Source organism: Phalaenopsis equestris, unplaced genomic scaffold (assembly GCF_001263595.1).
Source record: "Phalaenopsis equestris unplaced genomic scaffold, ASM126359v1 Scaffold000064, whole genome shotgun sequence".
Classification (NCBI taxonomy): domain Eukaryota; kingdom Viridiplantae; phylum Streptophyta; class Magnoliopsida; order Asparagales; family Orchidaceae; genus Phalaenopsis; species Phalaenopsis equestris.
This window is the reverse complement of record NW_018164506.1, coordinates 301,020-322,725: the sequence shown is the minus strand read 5'-3', so window position 1 is coordinate 322,725 and position 21,706 is coordinate 301,020. Positions and strand designations below refer to the sequence as shown.

General features: G+C 34.8%; 1 protein-coding gene across 1 annotated transcript in view; it reads right to left on the bottom strand.

The window, feature by feature from the left end:
• The window catches only part of LOC110019619 (RNA-binding protein 28), a gene marked incomplete at its 3' end in the record, with an annotated part of 44,983 nt that overhangs the window by 15,122 nt on the left and 8,155 nt on the right, over positions 1-21,706 (bottom strand). The window contains exons 8-14 of the mRNA XM_020717361.1: positions 19,515-19,648; positions 13,400-13,539; positions 2,340-2,390; positions 2,169-2,251; positions 2,047-2,101; positions 1,862-1,970; positions 98-608 (exon numbers count right to left, since the gene is read on the bottom strand). Of these exons, the coding sequence (XP_020573020.1) occupies positions 98-608; positions 1,862-1,970; positions 2,047-2,101; positions 2,169-2,251; positions 2,340-2,390; positions 13,400-13,539; positions 19,515-19,648 (1,083 nt within the window). The remainder of the gene's footprint in view (positions 1-97; positions 609-1,861; positions 1,971-2,046; positions 2,102-2,168; positions 2,252-2,339; positions 2,391-13,399; positions 13,540-19,514; positions 19,649-21,706) is intronic.

The following is a 21,706-nucleotide window of genomic DNA, read 5'->3' as shown; positions in this document are numbered from 1 at the left end:
GTTGTTTGCTGAAGTGAAATTTGAACCAAATGGCCTAATCAGATAAAAAAGAATTCTTGTATTGGTTTCCTATGATTACAGGATGATCAAAACTTACTTGGTGAGTTGATGAAGTACCGGCACGAAAGATTGCACCTCACCAAACACTGAAAACCTTTGTTTTACCTCCTCACTTTCAATTTCAAATGGTATATTGCTGATGAAAATTGTTCTACCAAGGTCACCATCTTTCTTATTGATATCTTCAGAAATACACTCCGTCTGTTTCATATCTCTTTTTTCAGCAGCATGTAACTTTTTCCCAGGAGCAGGACGCTCCCTGCTGATAGAATTAACTTTCTCTTTTTCAACAGAGTCAATTGCCTCTGAGTTACTTGGGGTCACACGTGAATTAATCAAATTTTCAAGAATTTTCCTCGCAACTTCTGCCTCCATCCCAAAATCAACTTCTGTAGAAAGAGGCTCATTTCCCTTTGAGCCAAAAGCTGTCTCATTTGCATCACTTTTATCATTGTGAATCTCTGTTTTTTCTACAATACCAGCATCAATTTCTGTAACCGAACTACCATCGCTCTCATCATAATCTTTATTTCCATCAGCTGATTTCCCTGCAAATAACAAAACTTTATTAAATTAAAGTAGTTCAACTAATCCAGGACTGCATGTCATAACGAGCACACTACAATGACAGCCATAAATAAACTTTCCTATGAATATATCTGAAACGTTTCACTTCAAAAGTTTACAAGCTTTGGTGATTTCTTAAAAGGATGACTAGACTAAAAAAGTGCAATACTGAATAACAAAATTCACATCAAGACTAGCTTCAAATAACAAAAAACTTTCAGAGCAAGTACTTATATGAATCTACAGATGATCGAGGGTATCATTTATACCCCTAGTGGTCTTTTCTGTTTCAAAGTTACAAAAAAATAAATGTGAAATGTCCCCTAAATAAAATTTTATTAAACTATAGAACAGGTTGAATTTTTCATAGGAAAGTCCAGGAATGGCTCATAATGTCAATCAGCTCAAGATTTTAAACTAGACACCTGATTTAATCTATAAATGGATAATATTGAGTCAGTCTGACCAAATGAAATAAAGATAATGATAAAAAATATTATGGAATTTGTAAGGACCATTTCAAATCCCAGTTAATTTGCTTATTTGGCCCCTTAACTCTTCAAAGCTGATTCAATTTACTTCCACCATTAGAAATTCTGTTTTACTGAACAGAAGGTTGACACACGAGAGTTTCGCTAGGCCAAATTCATCCTGCCAAATTATTCCCTTGGATAATTTGAATTGATTGAAAAGGAAAAAAAAAGGAATATAAACTCCAACTCATGCACGTCAACCTTTCATCCTAGTAAAAAAAAAAATTCAAATAGTTCGACATGAAATGGATCAGTTTTAAAAAATTTGGGGACCAAGTTGGATACATTAAATAGTCTGGACTACAATGGACACCTTATAAAGTCCATAAGCCACTTTTGATCATTTCTCGAGTGAAATATCACACGTAACAGAAACCTACTAAATAGTGGAATAAAATTGGCATCTCAACACATAATTTAGCAAAAATAACCCAAAACTCTATAAATTACGACATTATTGAGCATAGGTGAACCAGTAAAAATCTTCAACAGCAATGTCAGTTTGGTATAAAACTGATTGTCCCAAGAACATGCACGGAGTTGTCTGCTTATCATTAACCATTCACTTCTAATTCAACTACGATACTAGTAAATGGAAACAATTTCCAGTTCACAACAAATAAACATGGAAGCTGATTAAGAATATACAAATAAACATGGCAGCACAACAGAAACGAAAGAGAATGTTGTTACAAAATTACCCTCTTTAGACGTAGATTTAGTGGCACTCGCATATATCTTTTTTGGAACTGACCAATCAACTGCAATAGGTCTTTTAGCAATCATCTTCCCGTTGATATCTTGGATAGCCTGAGAGTAAAAACATCAATATTCCTAACGATTTCTGTTACTTGTTCTCCAACAAAACTAATAAGAACTTCCATACCTTCTCTGCATCCTTCTTACATGTGAAAGAGACAAAAGCAAAGCCCTTAGATACCCTAAAACAATAAAATATCATAAATACCAAATAACCACTAGCAAACAACAATATAATGCAAACCATACCCTTCTTCTGTTCTATGTGGAATACACACATCCCATACAAAGCCTGATGTGGAAAAAATATCTTTGATTTCGTTAATTGTGATCTGCAATAGATTTATTTGGTTAGTTTGCTCCTAATCATTTTAATGATGCATATAGAGTGGTCATATTATATAGCACTGCACCAAGAACCTTGAAAGGCAGATTTCTGACTATTAATCGCCACTTTCTAGCTTTTGAACCCTGATGCAAATTGCAAAAACGAGATCACTTAGAAGATAATTATCAGGAAAAAAAAAAGATCAATGAAACACGATCAGCCCCAACTACTTCTGCAAAATTAAGAGCCATGGATAATTGTGATACGATCCAACGCATAAATCAACACGACTTTTCACATAAAACATGGCAAAGGAGATTTTTTTTTATTCATGAACAGCAAATCGAAGCAATATAACAAGAATATATGAAGATAACACCTACATTTCGAGAGGTAGGCGATCTCTCCCAAATCCTATAATTTGAGAGCTAGAAAATCCATCTTAAATCCTAACCCTGAGACTTAAGGCGACAATCTCATGCATAACCCTAACCCTAAACTATTAAGCCCTATTTATACTAAACCATAATAAATTACAAATGACTAAATTGCCTTTAGGCTAATAAGGACTAAATGGACCTTAGGCACCATCATAATAGATTGCTTCCACGAGATTTGGTATTATGATAACTCTAATTGTCGATGTGTGTATAGCCGTGGACCACATGGGCCCATCCGCGATAGGGAAGGCCGTGGGTCCCCTATTACATTTGGGGGGTGAAATTATTATCCCTTAATTATCAATTGTTGTGGTTTTAATTAATTCCTTTTTATTATGTTGATTTGAATTTTCCTCCAAGTGTATGAGTGCAAATCTGAAGTGTGTGTGTGTGTGTGTTTACTTGATCAGAAGATTAGATAATATTTTCCTCTAAGAAAATTATTCCAAAATTTCTACACGATATTTGAGCAAGAAAACAAACCCTAGCTCTAATTTTTTTGCCAGAGCCTCTCCCTGCAGACATCTTCATCAGGATTAAATGCATCCTAAATTGAGTTGTAGCATTGTTGTCGCTTCTCCAAATGAACAACACTTTCGAAAATCATCATTGCTTTGGTGTCGCGATTCATGTAGGCTTTGTTGCCACTTCTCCAGACAGGAGTCTTCCAAAAATTATCAATCCCAGCAAGCTTCGTTGTCAACCTAGATCTAAAGGATTTTTCTCTCTACAGTGGAAATCCCATATTTGAGAATCGATTTTCTCTCTCTCGTGGAAATCCAAAGTCCAAAAATCATTTTATCCATAGAAGAAAAACAGAAATCCTATGTCGGTGACAGACCGTTGCTCTCTATAGTTGAAATCCTGTGTCAACGATATGCAACATAAATCTTGTGTCGACGACAGACAGCGCAAATCCCTATATCGGCGACAGACAGCTTTGCTCTAGCGAGAATCCCCAACGAAGATCCTATCGACGACTCATCACCACAAATAAATATGACATGAAAGCTATTTTTTCCACTTCGGATGTTAATTTTGAATCTAAACCTAGAATATTAGGTTTTAAGGCATCTAAAATCTCCTCCTGCATGACCAATCATAAGTTGAAAGGCAACAATTTTCTCCAGTAGTCCCAATCAGTCTTCATGCACATTTGTAGCAAAGAAAATGGTGATCGTTTCACCGAAGAAAATCTTGCACCATAAATTACGGATCCTGAACATTGGAAAATGGAAAATTGAAGATCACATGCTCATGTCATGGCTTGTCAACTCCATGACCACGAAAATTTGAGAAAATTTCCTCATGTACAAAACAGCAAAAAAATCTAGAATGCCACAAGGGAAACCTATTCAAGTGTTGGCAGCACCTCTAAGTTGTTTGACATTGAAACTAGATTACACAACCAGCGGCAGAGTGAGTTGAATATTACTTTATACTTCCAACACTCCAAATATATTGGCTTCAACTAGATATGTACGAAACATACACATGGAGGTACACACAAGACTCTACTATTTACAAAACCATTGTTGAACAGGAGATAACTTTTAAGTTCCTTCTAGGACTCAGCAAGGAACTAGAAGAAGTTCGAGGAAGAGTCATTAGAACCAAACCTCTTTCCTCAATTCGTGAAGCCATTGGTGAGGTACAAAAGGAAGAGAGCATGAAAAAACTCATCATGCCGAGTAATTCCACTACATTAAATGCCAAAAAAACGGATCATTAGAACCAAACCTCTTCCCTCAATTCGTGAAGCCATTGGTGAGGTACAAAGGGAAGAGAGCATGAAAAAACTCATCATGTCGAGTAATTCCACTACATTAAATGCCAAAAAAACGGCTTTATATACTCACAAATCATCTCAAGACAACAAGCTTTATATACTCACAAATCATCTCAAGACAACAAATTATGAAGCAACCGATTGAGGTGTGAACATTGCAAGGAGCTTGGTCATCTGAAAAAGTGTTGAAAAATTCACAGATTGGAAGCCCAACAAAGTCAAAGGGACAAAATCAGGCAAACACGGCATCAAAAGAAGACAAGCCTCATGAACATAGTTCATTCAGTAAAGAACAACTCTCTAGAGGCTTCTGAGAATATTCTAAGTCTTCCACCAGCCTTCTATCACATCAAAGTTGTATTCAATCTGCTCTTGTTACTCTCAATAGGAATAATCAGTCTTGGATTGTAGACTCTGAAGCATTTGATTACATGATAGGTGATATCACTATTTTCTAATCCTTCTACTCTTGCAAACACTATTGTGGTTAGAACCACAAATGACTCCACTTCATTTGAAAAATGAAATGGAAGTGTGAATCTCACAAATGATTTTATTCTTGAATATGTGATTTATGTTTTTAAATGTAACTGTAAATTACTATCTATTAGTAAACTTGTAAAATGAATTGTGTTACTGAGTTCTACCCTGATTTGTGTGAATTTCAAGTGAAATTAGAGAAGATCATTAACAGTGTTGACATGACATCATAGACTTTATCTGCTCAATAGAACTCCCACTTCAAAAGGACCATCTCACCATTCACAATCATTTGAGTTAAATGTTGTATTTGAGTCTCTTTCTCAGAAAACTCAAGTTATGTTATGGTATTTTCACCTTGGGCGTCCTAACTTCTATTATATTAAAAAATTATATCCCTATTTATTTATCAATAAAATATATAGATCTTATCAGTGTGAACCTTGTCAGCATGCTAAACATACTCTACAAGTGTACCCAAACCTGAAATACAAACCAACACGTCCTTCTTTCCATGGTTCCTAATGATATTTGGCGTCTCTCAAAAATAAAAAATACAAATGAGGCTAGGTGCTTATCACCTTCATTAATGATCACGCCAGAATAACTTGGACTGTTCTTGTGAAAGAAATATCTGAAACTATCAATATATTTGAAATCTTACACAACATGATCCTCACCCAATTTCGGAGCAAAATTCAAATCTTAAAGCTGATAATGCAAAAGAATACTACAACTCCACTCTCGACCTTTATCTATCCAAAAATGACACATTCATACAAGCTCTTGTGTTGACACACCCCAACAAAATGATGTGACTGAAAGGAAAAAAATATATCTCAAAGTGGCCCGTTCAATTCTATTCACTACCAATATACATAAACACTTTTGGGGGATATAATTCTCATATCCACTTATCTCATAAAAAGAATGCACAACAGAGTGCTAAAGTTTGACAAATCTCTCAACGCCCTCATAAAATTCTAACCCAACATTTAGTCTTTTACCTCTAATCTACCACTAAAAATTTTTTGTTGTATCACTTTTGTTCATTTACATCAACCATATCAGACCGAACTTGATCTCAAGACACCTATTACTACACTAAATTATCTCACAGCTCCCACCAGAAGTTAAGAACTAAGAGTGTACACCATAAAGAAAAAAATCTAATGAGCATGTAAGGGACAATATGCAAAATCAAGAATACAAATCACCAAAGCCAACTCCACACACCCAAATCATTCACACAAAGATTGGGTCAACACATCACGAACACCAAGAGGATGGACCACAAGTATACACAAAACATCCAATAGAAGAATTTGTGACCCATGAAAAGTTATTATCCTCTTATAAATCTTTTGTTCAAAATTTGGATAATGCAAAGGTCTCAAATTCAATATAAAAAGCCTTATCGATTCCTGCTTGGAAAAATACTGTGGAAGAATAAATTCTTTCCCTTGAAGAGAATGATATTTGGATCATAACAACTTTGCCACCTGGAAAGAACTGTAGGGTGTAAATGGGTATTCACCATTAAATACAAAACTGATGATAGCATAGAAAGGTTCAATATTATACTTGTAGCAAAAAGGTTCACTCACTTCTACAGAATCGACTAACAGTAGACATTTGCACCAATAGTGAAACTCAGCACAGTATGAGTATTACTGCCATTGGTTGTCAACCAAGATTAGCCCTTACATCAGCTAGACATTAAAAAATGCATTCTTGATGGGGACCTTGAAGAAGTGTATAAGGAGATACCTCCAATATTAAAGAACAATACAAATAATCAAACAAAAAAAATTATTGTGAGGGTAGTAACAATCTCTCGGAGCACGATTTGAAAGGTTCACCAATACTATTCTTGTTAATGGGTACTACCGTTGTCAGGTTGATCACACCTTAGTAGTGAAATCAAATCACAAAGGTATGATGGTCAGTCGTATTGTATGCATAGATGACATTATTCTTACATACAATGGCATAGGGGGACTTGAAACAATAGAAAAAATAATTGTTTCTTAGTTTGAGATCAAAAATGTTGAAATTTTGGGGGTGTTTGTTAGCAAACTTAGAATAGGATTTAAGCCTAAATTTCACTTAAAACCAACCAAACACAAAAAAAAACAAAAACAAAACCCGAATTTCTGGTACCTCCCGTTTTGTCTTCCTGACAGTCATTCCGACTTCTAGACTCCCCTTCCATCTTCAAATTCAAATTTCGTAAATCGCACAAAGAGCTGGATTTCACGGATTTCGCTCGTCGTTGCTTGCCCCTCCCACTTCCATCACAAGCCTCAAACGAAACCTTGATTTGATAAATCTTATTAACATATATATGATCTTGCAGCCAAACACCCCCTTTAAGAAACCTCCTAGGAAGTGGCTAGATCCAAAAAAAACATTGTCATATCCCAGAGAAAGAATATCATCGCCTTGTTAAAGGAGACTGGAAGATTGTGATGCAAATCAACAAGTACTCCCATGGATCCCAATCGACAAGCATCAAAAGAAGAGGACATTTCCCCAGTTGAAAAAAGAGATGTAGGGAAACTTATTTATTCGTCGCATTTAAGGCCTGACATTGTCTTATATGTGCGTGTAGTGAGTCAGCATATGAATAATCCAAATGAATAGCATTTACAAACGGTCTTTCAAATCCTGAGATACCTAACGATGACTTCAGGACGTGGATTGATATTTAAGAAAACTAAAAATCATGACATTGAGATCTACATTGCTGCTAGCTCAGCAGAAGAACTCGTTGATAGAAGATTTACCATTGGCTAATGTTCATTTGTATGAGGTAATTTTGTTACTTGGAGAAGTGAAAAAGCAAATTGTGATGACAAGAAGCGGTGCAGAATCCGAGTATTGCGCCCTGGTGCTAGGAATTTTTGAAGGGATGTAAATAAAAAAATTATTAGTAGAACTTCGTATGGAAAACCAAAGCACTATTAATATATTCAATGATAGTCAATCAATCATCAGTATTTCAAAGGATCCGGCACACCATGATCGAACCAAACATATAGAAATTGATAGGCATTCATCTTTAAGAAGGTCAATGGAGGGGTTGTTCTGCTAAGTTATATCCCAAATCAGTATCACATTGCTGACATTCTTATCAAGGCTCCTCCTCGACGACACTTTAGTGATCTCAGCAACAAGTTTAGAATGTATGACATATACAACCCAACTTGAGGGGTAGTGTTAATATGCACATAACCGTGGATCACATGGGCTCACCCATAGTTGGGGAAACCGTGGGTCCACGAGTACATTTGCGGGAGAGAAATTATTCTCCCTTCATTATCCAGTATTTTGTTTTTTTTTTCTTCCATTTTTATCATATTGATTTGAATTTCCCTCAATTGTACTCTGAGTTGTATATATATTTGTTATTTACTTAATGAGACTTCCATTTTTATCATGTTGATTTGAATTTCCCTCAATTGTACTCTTGTATATATATTTGTTATTTACTTAATGAGAAGATTATAGAGTATTTTCCTCTAAGAAGGTTTCTGCAAAATTTCTAAGCAATAATAAATTTCCAACTTCAAAATGTCTTCTTAAAGGGAGCAGATGAAACTCTTCAAAAATCTTTTGACAGAGGAAAATTACATTTAACATAAAGCCGCACAGCAATTAAATGAAAGAATTTTAGTATATGTACAATTTAGCTTCATAAAGAATTCAAAAGTTTCTAGAGGATTATAGGCATAGGTCATCAATACGGTAAATTTCATAAGTATCATGTATATGATTCCTAACCAGTCCAGGTGGTTCCTTATGACAATCAAAGAAGACTCTTGAGGTTTAAGCAAGTATAAAGCATTCCTCTTACACCATCAGCACAGAAATTTCAAATTGAAAGATGGCTTCTCCGTAATTATTATACTTATTATATTTAAAAGATGGTGCACAATTGATTTAACATTAAGAAATAAGGCCTAAAAAAACACAGCAAAATATCAGGGGAAGCATGCTCTCTTCATATACCTGTACTTTCTGTGCCTAAAAGCAGGGGATACATTGAAAGTTAAATCCAAAATCACATGGTTTCAGGGATTAGCAAAGAGGGAATAAAAAGGCTAAAAAAGTGATTTCATGGTTCACATGAATTTTCAATAAAGTTGCGCTTCCTTCATCTATTTAAAGAGATAACAAAATTCAAGTGTTTTCAAATTACTACATTTCCCACCCCCAAAACAAGGAATAGATGTAAATTTTAAAGATCTTAATCATGAATTTCAGAAAAGCGCAGAACCTTATCTCAAGGCACCAAACCATCTTTTTTAGAGAGCTTATCCTTAGGTCGCAGGATCTTCTCAAACTCCAAATTTAATCTCTATTAATTTCTAATGAAGGCACATAAAAGGAGGAGAGCCATACTTCCATTTCTCAACAAAAGGAAAAAACTTCCACGCTAAAATATTAACCATAATGGAAGCATGTTTTAGAGCCATTTATCTTTTTTCATTAAAAAAAAAATTCCCCGCTTAATCCTCCGCACCTAACAGGTTGTAACCACCAAGTTTAGCTGGCAAAAACAAATCAAAAAAGAAGTTAGCAAGTTATAGTCATTCTCAAAACTTTTCTATGATTTCAAAGTGTAGTATATGTAATTTTCTAATTTGTCAAAAATAGGCATTATGTTTTTTATGTAGGACACTCTGTATTGTTTCTTTTTTTTTTCTGCGCGTTTGTGTTGAAGAGGTGTGATAGAAGTTGGGAGCACCCCATTTTTCATTATTCAACAATCAATCTACCAATTTTTCTTCCAGAATTGCTGGAATTCCATCAAGCCTTAATTTATAAAATTCGCAATCTGGAGTAAGATAAAAGATGCTTTCACAGAGCCTTGCAGCACACGGAATAAGCATGGTATTTTCCCTTGATTGGAGAATAGAAAGAACCAAAGTTTGGCGGGTTCAAGAAAGCCAGAAAATATTAGTACAAACTGAAATCAATCAAACAATTCCTGCGCAGAGATAACCATTCCTAATCGCATTAATACTTTGGGATTTGTGAAGTTTCATGAAGTTAATGTAATTCGTTTCATCACATCTATTGTTATTATGTAGTTTCTTAGGGTTCTTGGCATTGTTTTAGTTTTTTAAAATAAGTGATAGTGGTAAACTTTTTTCTAACCATCACCCAATGTGAAGTTTGGAATCAGAGAGTTTGCTTAAGATGTCACCTAGGAGGACTCGCCAACATCCAACTCAAGAAGTTGCCATGGAAGTATTCCAACCAGAAATTAAATGTTTACAATGTTCTGCTGTGTAAGAGAGACAGGAATGTGGGGTGCATTCTTTCAACTTAGATAACAATCAAAGAAGAATGGGAGATGGAAAACCATTTTCATCAAATATTGCAAGAATCGTTGGAAGATGATAACAAAAAGGCCAAGAAAGTGGTATCAAGACTTCAGGATGAAGATAAAAATTCTGAATATTTAAGGTGATCTAAATCCAAATGATTTCTTAGGTTGGTTGCATACTGTGGTGTGTATCTAGGACTACAAAGAAGTGCAAACTAATCAGCGGGCCAAGTTAGTAGCTATTAAGTTGAACAAAAATACATCCCTTGTATGGGAGAACCTTAAAAGAAATAGCAGTCAACATGGCCAAAATAAGATCATCATGAGAAAAATAAATAAATAAAGAGTTGCAATGAAGGAACTTGCCCCCTTCTCTTGTCAAAATGCCCTCATAATACTCAACTTTCAAAATAAAGAGTTGACAGAGTGCACTGTTGAATTTGTGCAACTCATGTAGAAGTGTGACAGGACTAAAGGGTCATACTATTTCAAGATTCTTTGGTGGATTGCAACCCGCAATCATTAATGAAAGCAATACAACATCAACAATATTGGAATCTTTGACATGTCACTAATACAACAAAAATAGTGGAAAGATGTTAACAAACTTCCAAAAAATTACCCACCAAGATCTATGCAAGAATCACATGAAACCGCCAATGAATATTGTAAAAGAATGAATCATTCCCCACAGTTATTGTTCCAACCCACTGATCTCAAGCTGAAAATAGTGGAAGGCAAGAATAGAAGCACTTCCGCCAACAGAACTCTACTCATAAAACATTTTAAGTGTCCAAGGTCCAGTCACATTTATTCTAATTGCCCCAAAGAGTTATTTCACTCGTCAAAGAAACACCTCAAGAACACAGCAACGAAGAAGCTCACAAACTGGAAAACAATCAGTTGTGGAATTGCAGATTAAAATGGGTTTCTAAGAGCCTGACAAGCGTTGAATGTTGCCATCGAAATAGGATCAAAATGGCTACATACAACACATTTCACAATTGGTGCATCATCCAAATAAAGGTTTACAATGTCATTAATGATGGAAAAAACTATGAAAATGTCATTTCAACGGAAGTGGTGAAGAAGTTGAACCTTCCACCACAAGATCATCTAAAGACCATCCACATTCTCTTGGTTGCAGAAGGAAAACAAAATCACAGTGGCAAAATGATGCTTACAGCAATTTTCCATTAGTCAGAAACTTCGAGCAGTACGGTGCAATGTTAATCCAATGAATATTTGTCATTTATTGCTAAGAAAAGAGTGATAATGCACACATTCTATGATAACCGCAACAGCACATACACATAAGAATAAAATAGAAAAGCAGATGGTACTAAGGCAACTAAATTGAGAAGCTAAAAAAAAATCATAGGGTACACAAAAGTGTCCAAATTCTTGTTTATGAGAGCTATACAACATTCCACAACAAAATCAAGAGGCAAACGCCTTATTACACCAATGCCAAAAAGTTTTCCCTATAGATGATCCTACAAATCATGAAACCTTCAAGTAAACATTTGGTAGGCATACCATAAGGGACAAGTTCTTTTCATCCTTCTAATACAGCTTAAAACACAAATCAGGTGTCCAATATAGAATCGTTAATGAAAAACAAAGAAATCTTCTCCTAAGTACTCTCCAACCAAAGGTGATTAAGCTTGAAATGGCAAAACAAACTCTGTCCAAACAAAATTTTTTGTAAGAAAAGACAATAGAACAATGAATGGTACCTTTCAGCATTTCAATTGCCGAGTTGTGGCCCTTCAACAATGCTTAAATCAAAACCAAGGGTTCCCAAATCATCAAACGTATTAAAGAAAATCTTTAAGAGATTGACTAGTCTGGGGATACCAACATATTTGCAACCTTTAACAAATGTTGCAACCTACTACAAGCAAGAAACCATTCAAAACTTTAACAATGAGCCTTCTTTTATCCCAAAGAGGCTTTTTAAAGGATTGTTTTTATGATTTTTCGGTAGGGAAACCTTTTATAATTACTGCTGTTTTGGGGGGATAGTAGCCTTGTCTCTATTTAAAATCACCCAACTTATAGCTTTCTTGGGTATTTTTAAGTATAGTTTCAAGTTTGCCAGATAAAGAAATACGAAGTATTGGAGATATTGAGAAGAAAAAAGATGATGATAAAATTCTTTTTTGGACGAAACTGTGCAGTGTGGAATTGAGAAGTTCAATTAATTGGTCCTTTGACATGTTAATGATACAATCTCACTTGAAGTTTTCTCTTTGAGTAGCCCTAAACCCTCATCTAATATAGTGATATAGTGAGCAATTTCAACCTTGTTGATCCCCCTTTGGTGGACCGGAACATTACTAGGCCTAATAATAGGGATAATAAAATACTTGTGAAACTTGACAAATTTCTAATTACTTATCATTATCAGGAACTCCTAGATGCAATCAAAATGCACTAACGTTTTCTTAAAACTATTGCGCGCTTATTTTTATTGAATTATGAAAATCCACTTTCATCTAAAAATAAGCAGCGAAGAAAGGATACAACAACAACAAAGCCTAATTTCAAAAAAAATTATTTAAATTTTTGGAGTGGATATTCCACTCATTGTGATGGAGTAAAAACATTAGTAATGAAACTTTGGCTTAAACAGTGAATATTTAAATTCCGGAAGAAATGCATTTGATTGATGCAAAAGATTAGCAAAAGGTTGAATTGCAAAAATAGAAAAAAGTTGATAAAAACGGCTTTTGTTCCCCGAAAGATGGCAAGGTTTTGCAGTACAGCAAACTAAAAAAAGAATAAATATATTGGCATCAAAAATAAAAATCAGGTGATACAATGAGCTGGGAATAACTCAACATTTTTCATAGCACTAGAAATTGAATGTGAAAATACAACTTCATATATTATATCAATAATGGAAATGATTACTTTAAGTTAAATTCTGCATAAGTATAATGTTTATATAATAACAAATGAAAAAGTAAAAAAATGTGCTCCTTGTAATCAAAGCATTCTTTCTAATTTATACTTACAACTATTTTAAAAAAAAATTGTGCTTCGAATCCAATAATCACAACAAAAAAGAAATTGAGCAGGAAGTTTATAAATATTTACCTCCCCACCCAATTGGCGTGCCCAAATGCATCCGCCCATTATCTCTTGCTGATGAAGCATTGCAACAGCAAGGCGTGCTACTTTTACACTTCTATAAAGTACAGATGCAACTTCCAACTTGCAACCATCTCTAGCTAATCCTGTAAAATTATAATGTTAATTTTCCTATAAAAACAATAGTTCTAAACATAATTTTATCACAAAAAAAAAACTTTGCATTTCACTTCTTAAAAAACTGAGAGCAAGGAAGAAAAATTTTGAGAGTTTAATAAAGAAGGAATTAAAATCTAAAATAAACACCCAAAAATTCTTATATGGCTACTATAATCCTACAATATCAAATATCTCCAATTTAGTCCCTCAGTCACACAAAATTGATCTAAAATTATCTCTCAAATACTAAATTGGAATCATTTTTTAACAATATAAGGACAAAAAAGTGATCAATTTTGAATCACAATTTCTAAATGATGAACAATTTTGAATAACTTTTTGTAAAATCAAGTGAAAAAATTAGAAAAATTAGGAAAAAAATGGCTTGACACACAAATAGTCAAGAGACTATTTTAGGAATTAATTCTCATTAAATATGTGTAATGTCATAAATTAGTATTAATCATAAGCACATATTGAGCTCTTAATGGTGTTCAAGGTTCCCAAGTTTTTAAAAGAAATAGAATTATCAATTGATTGGATTAAATGCAAGCATCAACCTTTACTTTGTTCAATGTACCACAAGGAAAACAATAAACTCAAATTTAACCAGTCATTCAAATTTATTTACCAGCTCTAAGGCTAATTTGAATCTATCAAGCCTACATTAAGACCCACTTAACCATTACCGAAAGCGTGCTTCAAATTTTTGTCTTCTTTTAAGGGATGTTATCTTAATCGAGTCCCTACCATTAAAAAACTTCTCCATAAATTGGTTCCATCAAACAAGAGCACTTTCTTCATTATAGCATTATCACAACTATTTGTCCCTGATTTATGAATCATTATTTTTGCGTCATTCCTATTAAATGTTGCATGAGCAAAACCTATTTGATTAGTACTTTTAGCACAACTTCTATCCATATACCTTTTGTCAACCCTCTTCCATCCTAAAGCTTAGACACTAAGTTTCTTAACCAAAGTGCATTTATGTCATTCAATGTACATGTCCAAATCACAGTTATTTTTCGTCGGCTTATTCTCAATAGAAGTTGCTAACACATCCACCTTACTATTTCCTTTACAATATGTTCAACTAGACTATTAACGACACCTTACACTATCCCACACTAACATCCATACAACATAACAAGTGTGATTATAAATTTACAAATTTATGTGTAATCCATCATGAATCCTTTACAATATGTTCAACTAGACTATTAACGACATCTTACACTATCCCACACTAACATCCATACAACGTAACAAGTGTGATTATAAATTTACAAATTTATGTGTAATCCATCATGAAATTATCATATCACATAATACTTCGCAAGCACAACTCCATTTAAGCTGACCAATATATATATATATATATTTCTTCGACAAAATAAAGATTTGATTGATGAGAAGAATATATAAAGGTTTTAGTGAGAGGCGCTAGAAACCCACTCACAAGGCACGCAAGACTCAAAAAGATAAAAAAAGAAAAATACAAGTATATCCCAAATCAGCTGGACAATTTCCCCAAAAAGATAAAATGGTCCACGAGAGAGCTTAATCATGATGAGTGGGCTTTCCTCTCTCCTTGGTTCTAGAGAGTGAGTCTAACACCAAATTGTGATAAGGACTTCCACCCGAAACGAGCAAAGCATCCTCCTGTAAATTCCTGAGTTCATTCAGTCATTTTTTCTTCTTGTTGACTTTGTAAACTTGTCAATCATCATCCAAGGGTTGTCCCAACTTATCATTGAGGTGATCATTATTAGGGGTAATTTTCACCTGTGCTCACCTTGAACTTAGCACTTCGTTAAGGTTCGAGGGCCCGCAACGGCATATGGAGCATCATTTGGCACTAAAAGGAGAGTATCCTCATTTTCGGTAACCTACTAGGGCTAAGGTAGTGAGGGGCACTCCTCTGAGGCACCTACTAGGGCTGAGGTAGTGAGGGGCACTCCTCTGAGGCACTAACAATGACAATATCACTGAGGTGATATTGTCAATCATCATCCAAGGGTTGTCCCAACTTATCACTGAGGTGATCATTAATAGGGGTAATTTTCACATGTTGCTCACCTTGAACTTAGCACTTAGTTAAGGTTCGAGGGCCCGCAACAGCATATGGAGAATTATTTGGCACTAAAATGAGAGTATCCTCATTTTCGGTAACCTGCTAGGGCTGAGGTAGTGAGGGGTACTCCTCTGAGGCACAAACAATGACAATATCCTCTCTAGTTGCAGTTTCCACCATATCAGCCGGTGGAATAAGTGCTTCTTGAGTAGTTAGGTGAGGCACTGGAGGTTGGGGTTTCAAATTAGAGTGGAGCCTGAAACATTTTTCAATTGTGTGTCCAAACGATTGTATGTCCAAACATCTTACAATAGGTGCAATAGTACGATCTTTGTTCAATGACAATTTGTTGTCAATAGCAATTATGTGCAGTGCTAAGCCAAATTTCTTCAATGTCGGGTAAAGTGGTATCTCTCTCCACAAGAATTCTGAGAACCGAAGGTCTGGTGAGATTAAAAGTGGTAATCACTAATTTCATTGATCTCCCAAGCATTGCCCTAATGGAATAAATGACCTGGTGATTGCAAAGATGCAAGTTAAGCCCAGGTAACTTAATTCATATTGGTATTGTTGGTGGTTCTTGGTTTGGGTCATATTCAAGAGACCATTTAAGCAACTTCATAGTTTTTCCTTTAATGGTGAGGTATTTCCAGGAGAAAATTCTAGCATTGTCTTCGTCCGTAGTCAACTGTATCAAATCACATGTCTCTTATTAAAGAGACCTACCTTTCATTACCCTACAAGTTTGAGATTCTCAAAAGCTTTGCGGATAACCTCCATTTTGGAATGCCCCAACTGAAATTTTCCAATGAGTGTGAATTTGCATTTTTCAATCAGAGTAGAGACTTCGAGGTCTGAAAAAATAAGAGCGGTCTTACCACCCTTCCTACAAGTCATCTTAACAAACGAACAATCGGCTTTCCCTTCAAAGGAATCTTTTGACAGATCTGAGAAAACACCACATGATCAACAACCAACTCAGAGTTCAGACCCTTTCCAAGCGCCTCAACAAAAGATTCTTGGCCTAGGTACTAATTCGAGGGAGGAACAGTGGCTATCGGAAGCAGCGGAGAAAAAACTAAGAATAAATAGGGAGCTGAAGTCGAACGTGTCTTAGCTGAGTGTCAAAGAAACGACGAACAAGATGGTGCTGCTATCAAGTTGAGTCGAAGAGGAAGACTGAGGAGCCGAACATGACCTAGCAGCTAAGTGTCGAAGAGACGACAAACTCGTGTTGATGTCGAGCTAGGTCAAGGAGAAAGACAAAGGCGGAAGACGAGCACGCAACCCCTTCCCCTTCCCCTTCCCGTTTTTTTTTTGCTCTGCCAGGGTTTACTCTGGTCGCAACTCCGTGTCAACTCGAGTAGCCCTCGATATCTCTACGATGGAACGAGAACGTAGCCTGTTCGTCGCCTCGTCGTGCTCGAAGAAGAAGGGAAGAGGATTGTGTTGTAACAAGTTCGTCACCTTGTCATGATCTAGCAAAGATGTCGACATCTCCTCCGCTTAACAACACCTCCCCTGCGACAATTTTTTTTGTTCTACAATTTCTTTCTCCGTTTTTTATCTTCTGCTTCGATGGCTACTATTCCTCCCTCGAATCAGCACCCAGGCAAAGAATCTTTTGTTGAGACACTTGATAAGAGTCTATACTCTGAAAAGGTTGTCGAGCATGTTGTATTTCCTCAGATCTATCATGATTCTTTTGAAAGGAAAGCCGACCATCCGTTTGTTAAGAGGGCTTGTAGGAAGGGTGGTAAAACCGCTATTATTTTTTCAACCCTTGAAGTCTCTACTCTGGTTGAAAATACAAATTCACACTCATTAAGAAATTTCAGTTGGGGCAACCCAAAATGGAGGTTATTCGCAAAGTTTTTGAGGATCTCAAATTTGTAGGACAATGGAAGGTGAGTCTCTCTGATGGGAGACATGTGATGATACATTTGACTATGAACGAAGACAATGCTAGGATTTTCTCCAAGAAATACCTCAACATTGAAAGAAAAACTATGAAGTTGCTCAATCTCTTGAATTTGATCCAAATCAAGAACCACCTACAATACCAATATGGTTTAAGTTACCAGAGCTTAGGTTGCATCTTTTCAACCATCAGGTCCTTTATTCCTTTGGCGCAACCTAAGCCCAGGTTAAATATACCAAACCTTTATATAATCCTATACCTTTATTGTTAAACATATTTTCATTTCTTAAACTTCCATTAATTTCAGTAGATGTCTCAAAGTTATAACCATATAATCTATAAAAATAATATACCAAAGCACCTGTCTTTAAATATTCTTGAAAGCATCTTTATAGCCAATATCTAAAATTATGAACATAGTATTCATCCTTAAGGTCACCCTACTCTAATTGATTTTTCTTTTTTTTTTGGCACTCCGCACTACTCCTAAAACTATCTTAAAGAGCTTTAACAAAACTTTGTCACAATATTTTTATTAATATGCATTAAATCAATACCTATGGTACTCAATCATAAGCCTTTGCAAATTCAATAAAAATACTATAGAGAAGTTTATCCACTCCAAGCTTTTTATTAATTTTCTAACCACAAAATAGCTTCCATATGTATCTTTTAGCATAAAGTCAAACTAATTACTGTATATCAATGAACATTCTCTAAATTCATGTTCCGTTATTCACTTTCACAACTTCATTTTGTGAACATTATTTGTTCTTAGTATTGGTAACAAAATGCTTCTTTACTAATAATTTTGTATCTTTTTTCGCATTCATAACTAAATTAAAAGCAATGTTAACCAAACCACAATAACAACAACAATAATTCTTAAAATCACAATAGCCTGACACTTTACCATTATGTGTTTTCTTTAAAGCTAACTCCACTTCACCTTTTTAGATCAAGCAATAATAAATCTCATTATCTAGTGTCATGTTCTTCCGAAAGTGATTTCCTCCTAAAGCATAAATTCTTAAAGAAAAAATGTATATCTGCAATCTCTTCATATCCTAAAGCATTCATTTGATAAATTCTAAAAGAAAAATTTTATATCTGCAATCTCTTCATCATTAACTACTACCTCATTACCTTCATCATTAATGAAAAATTTTTTATTTAAATTCTTACTAAAGACCTCAAGGGCAGACAATATGCTCCCAAGTTTCCAAAGTAGAGGTCACATGTTTAAGTTCAGCCTATGACTTTCTTTAAACCGAACATTCACTAGCTCCTTCTGTGGAATCAAAAATGTAGCACTTATGCCCTCCTAATCTGTATTAGACCTCGCGGTTCACGCCTACTTATCTTTAACTATATTTTTGTCCTACTTTTATTAATTAAATATTCTATCCTTCAAAAAGTTAGTATTTCTTCCTCGAGAAAAATTGAAACTAGACTAAAAAAAGCCACTATTGATTCTCAATTACAAGAGAAAAATAGTTGAGTTTAGAAGCTGATGGCAGAATTACTCATCCTTAGCACATTATTTAATCCAAGAAATACATGTCAACAACTCAAAGTTGAATGAACATGTGCAAATAAATCAAAGTTAAATGAACATGTGCAAAATAAGTCCTCAGCAATACCCATTGAAACTTGTTAAACCTTATATAACGTCTCTCAGATTCACACTGATTCTAATGCAAGCCTTGGCATTAACATGGCAACAGAACATAGTTAATTTCATGCAAAACCTACCTTTTTGCAGCGTAAGGTCCCACTGTTATACATCAAAAGTGCTAAAATGTAGTGTTTTTACAACAAAACTCTACTTTTTGGAAGCACATCAGAAATAAGGTTCTTCATATACCTAAAAGCATGCATACTAATGTCTGTAATTTACAAATCTGAAGACAATTGTCTAAACATTAATCAAAGCGGATTAGACAGGAGAATAACTAGCTTACCATGATGGTCAAGTTCTTCCTTTGGAAAAGGATAAGTTATTGAACAAATGCTTCCAGCCTCTCCAGCCCGACGGAGTACTTCATTTGTCATTTCAGAACTGAGAAGGCCTCCAAATACCACTGTCCTAGCAACCCTTCAAGTCACAATGAAAACAAATTACTTGAATCGCAATGAGCTATTTTATTGCATTAGAGAAGCTATGAATGACATTTATAAATGATGAACAGTTACTAACACAAAATGTAATGATAGCACGCGGCCTCAACATGTATTCAACATATATTCATAGTTGAGAAGGCACAACACATATTTGGAATGTTTGAATGTGTCAATCAAGATCAAACATACACTTTCCCATGCCTCCTCCAAGAATTCTAAAAATAATCTGTTGTATTAAATTTAATATTAATTATTTGAAATGAAACTAATTCATCTGTTCATAAATCACAATAAAATAAATTTCATGAAAAAAGTATCAAGTGAACTTTGGATGTCAACTCAAGCGAGAGAAATTTTACTATACCGTATAAAGATAAAACATACCACTTAAATATTTGAAGCTGCTAGAGCCATATGCCACAAAAAAAAAAGAGATTCAACAAAAGAAACTCTTCACATGGAAGTTTTATCAAATGATATTCTGTAATGTGTGAGACAAAATAGAATATATTATGAGGCATGTAAAGCTTTTTTTTATTTGAGATTAAATGCTTGATAGTCGTGGCGATCATGATTCTTCATTATTATAGTAGGTGCCATCTAACAAAATCAGATTTTGATTTCCACCAATATGATTTAGAACAAAATTTTGCACACACAAATGCATTGAAATTCAATGGGGTCAATGTCATTAACTCGGATCTTGAAGAGCTTTGAAACGATTCTGACGAGTAACAACATATGCTTGCTTTGTTAGATTATAATACATTGATACATATCAATTAATTAATAGGATACGTTAACGGAAGGATGATTCCTTTAATGTAATTTATTTCAAATGTCAAGCTAAATCATTTTAATGAATAATATAAAGATTTTTTTCTTCATTAAAAGTAATGCTTATTACTTCTATAAAAAATCATCTCACTTCTTTAATTAGTATTCTATCTTTTTATTCATGGATACAAAATTAATAACTTTATTAATTAAATTTAATAATATTTAGTTGATACAATTTATTAATCACTAATAATGCATATTCTTGTCATTTAATCAATTCATGTAACTCCACAATTGTTTTATTCAAACAAATTCTTTTATAACAATCATTTAAAAGGCAAATTTAACAGAAATTTAACCAAATACTAAATCGCTTTTATTAACACCCATGTGATACCGGAGTTAAATCAAAACACAATAGGAAAAGCAAATATTAGTACGGAAAAAGCCAAATAGGTGGTTATAACAAACACACTTGAAAGGGAAAATATAACATAATACCTGTAAATATTAAATAACAACAAACACAACATAAACACTAAAATTAGGATAGATCTCGAGGTGGTGGTGGTGATCAGCGAAGGTTTCGAAAGGTAGTGGAACGGTGGACGAGGTGGTTGGCAAGCTTCAAATGACAACGCAATGACTTCCCAAGTTACAAAGAGAAAATACGCAATAGATATCGAAGTGACACAGCTGTCTTGGATAATAGCACTAAAGAGGAAAGATTGGAACAACGGCGGCAACGAAGATGAATGGAGGGCTAGTGAAGCAAGAGGGATGTGGAGGAATGTGAGGCAGTGAAGCAGGAGGGATGTGGAGGAGTTGGGCAAGAATAAACAGCCTTGAGATCAAGAAACAACCAAAGTACCACTTAAAACCTAGAGAATAGCCCTCGAAGAAAGGAATAGACATCGGAGGTTGTCCCAAAACAAACACATGAAAAAGTGACTTTCAAGCCCTAATACAGCACATATATAGGAAATGCCTAAAAAGAAATAAACAAGAATAGTAAAGAAAGCAAGAAAAGTAAATCGGGATTGATTTGGCCCGTCTCCTAGGATCGCAGAAGCTGCGCAACTCGCGTCTTGCGTCAAGAGCAAAATGCTCCCACGTCAGACTCCTGAGGTTGGGGAAGATTTAACCTCATCCGTCAAAGTTTTTGTTTCCTCGTAGTATGAAATTAATTTGAACACATTGAAGGTGGGGGGGGGGGGGGGGGGGTGGGTTTTTATTTTTCAAAAAAAAACTT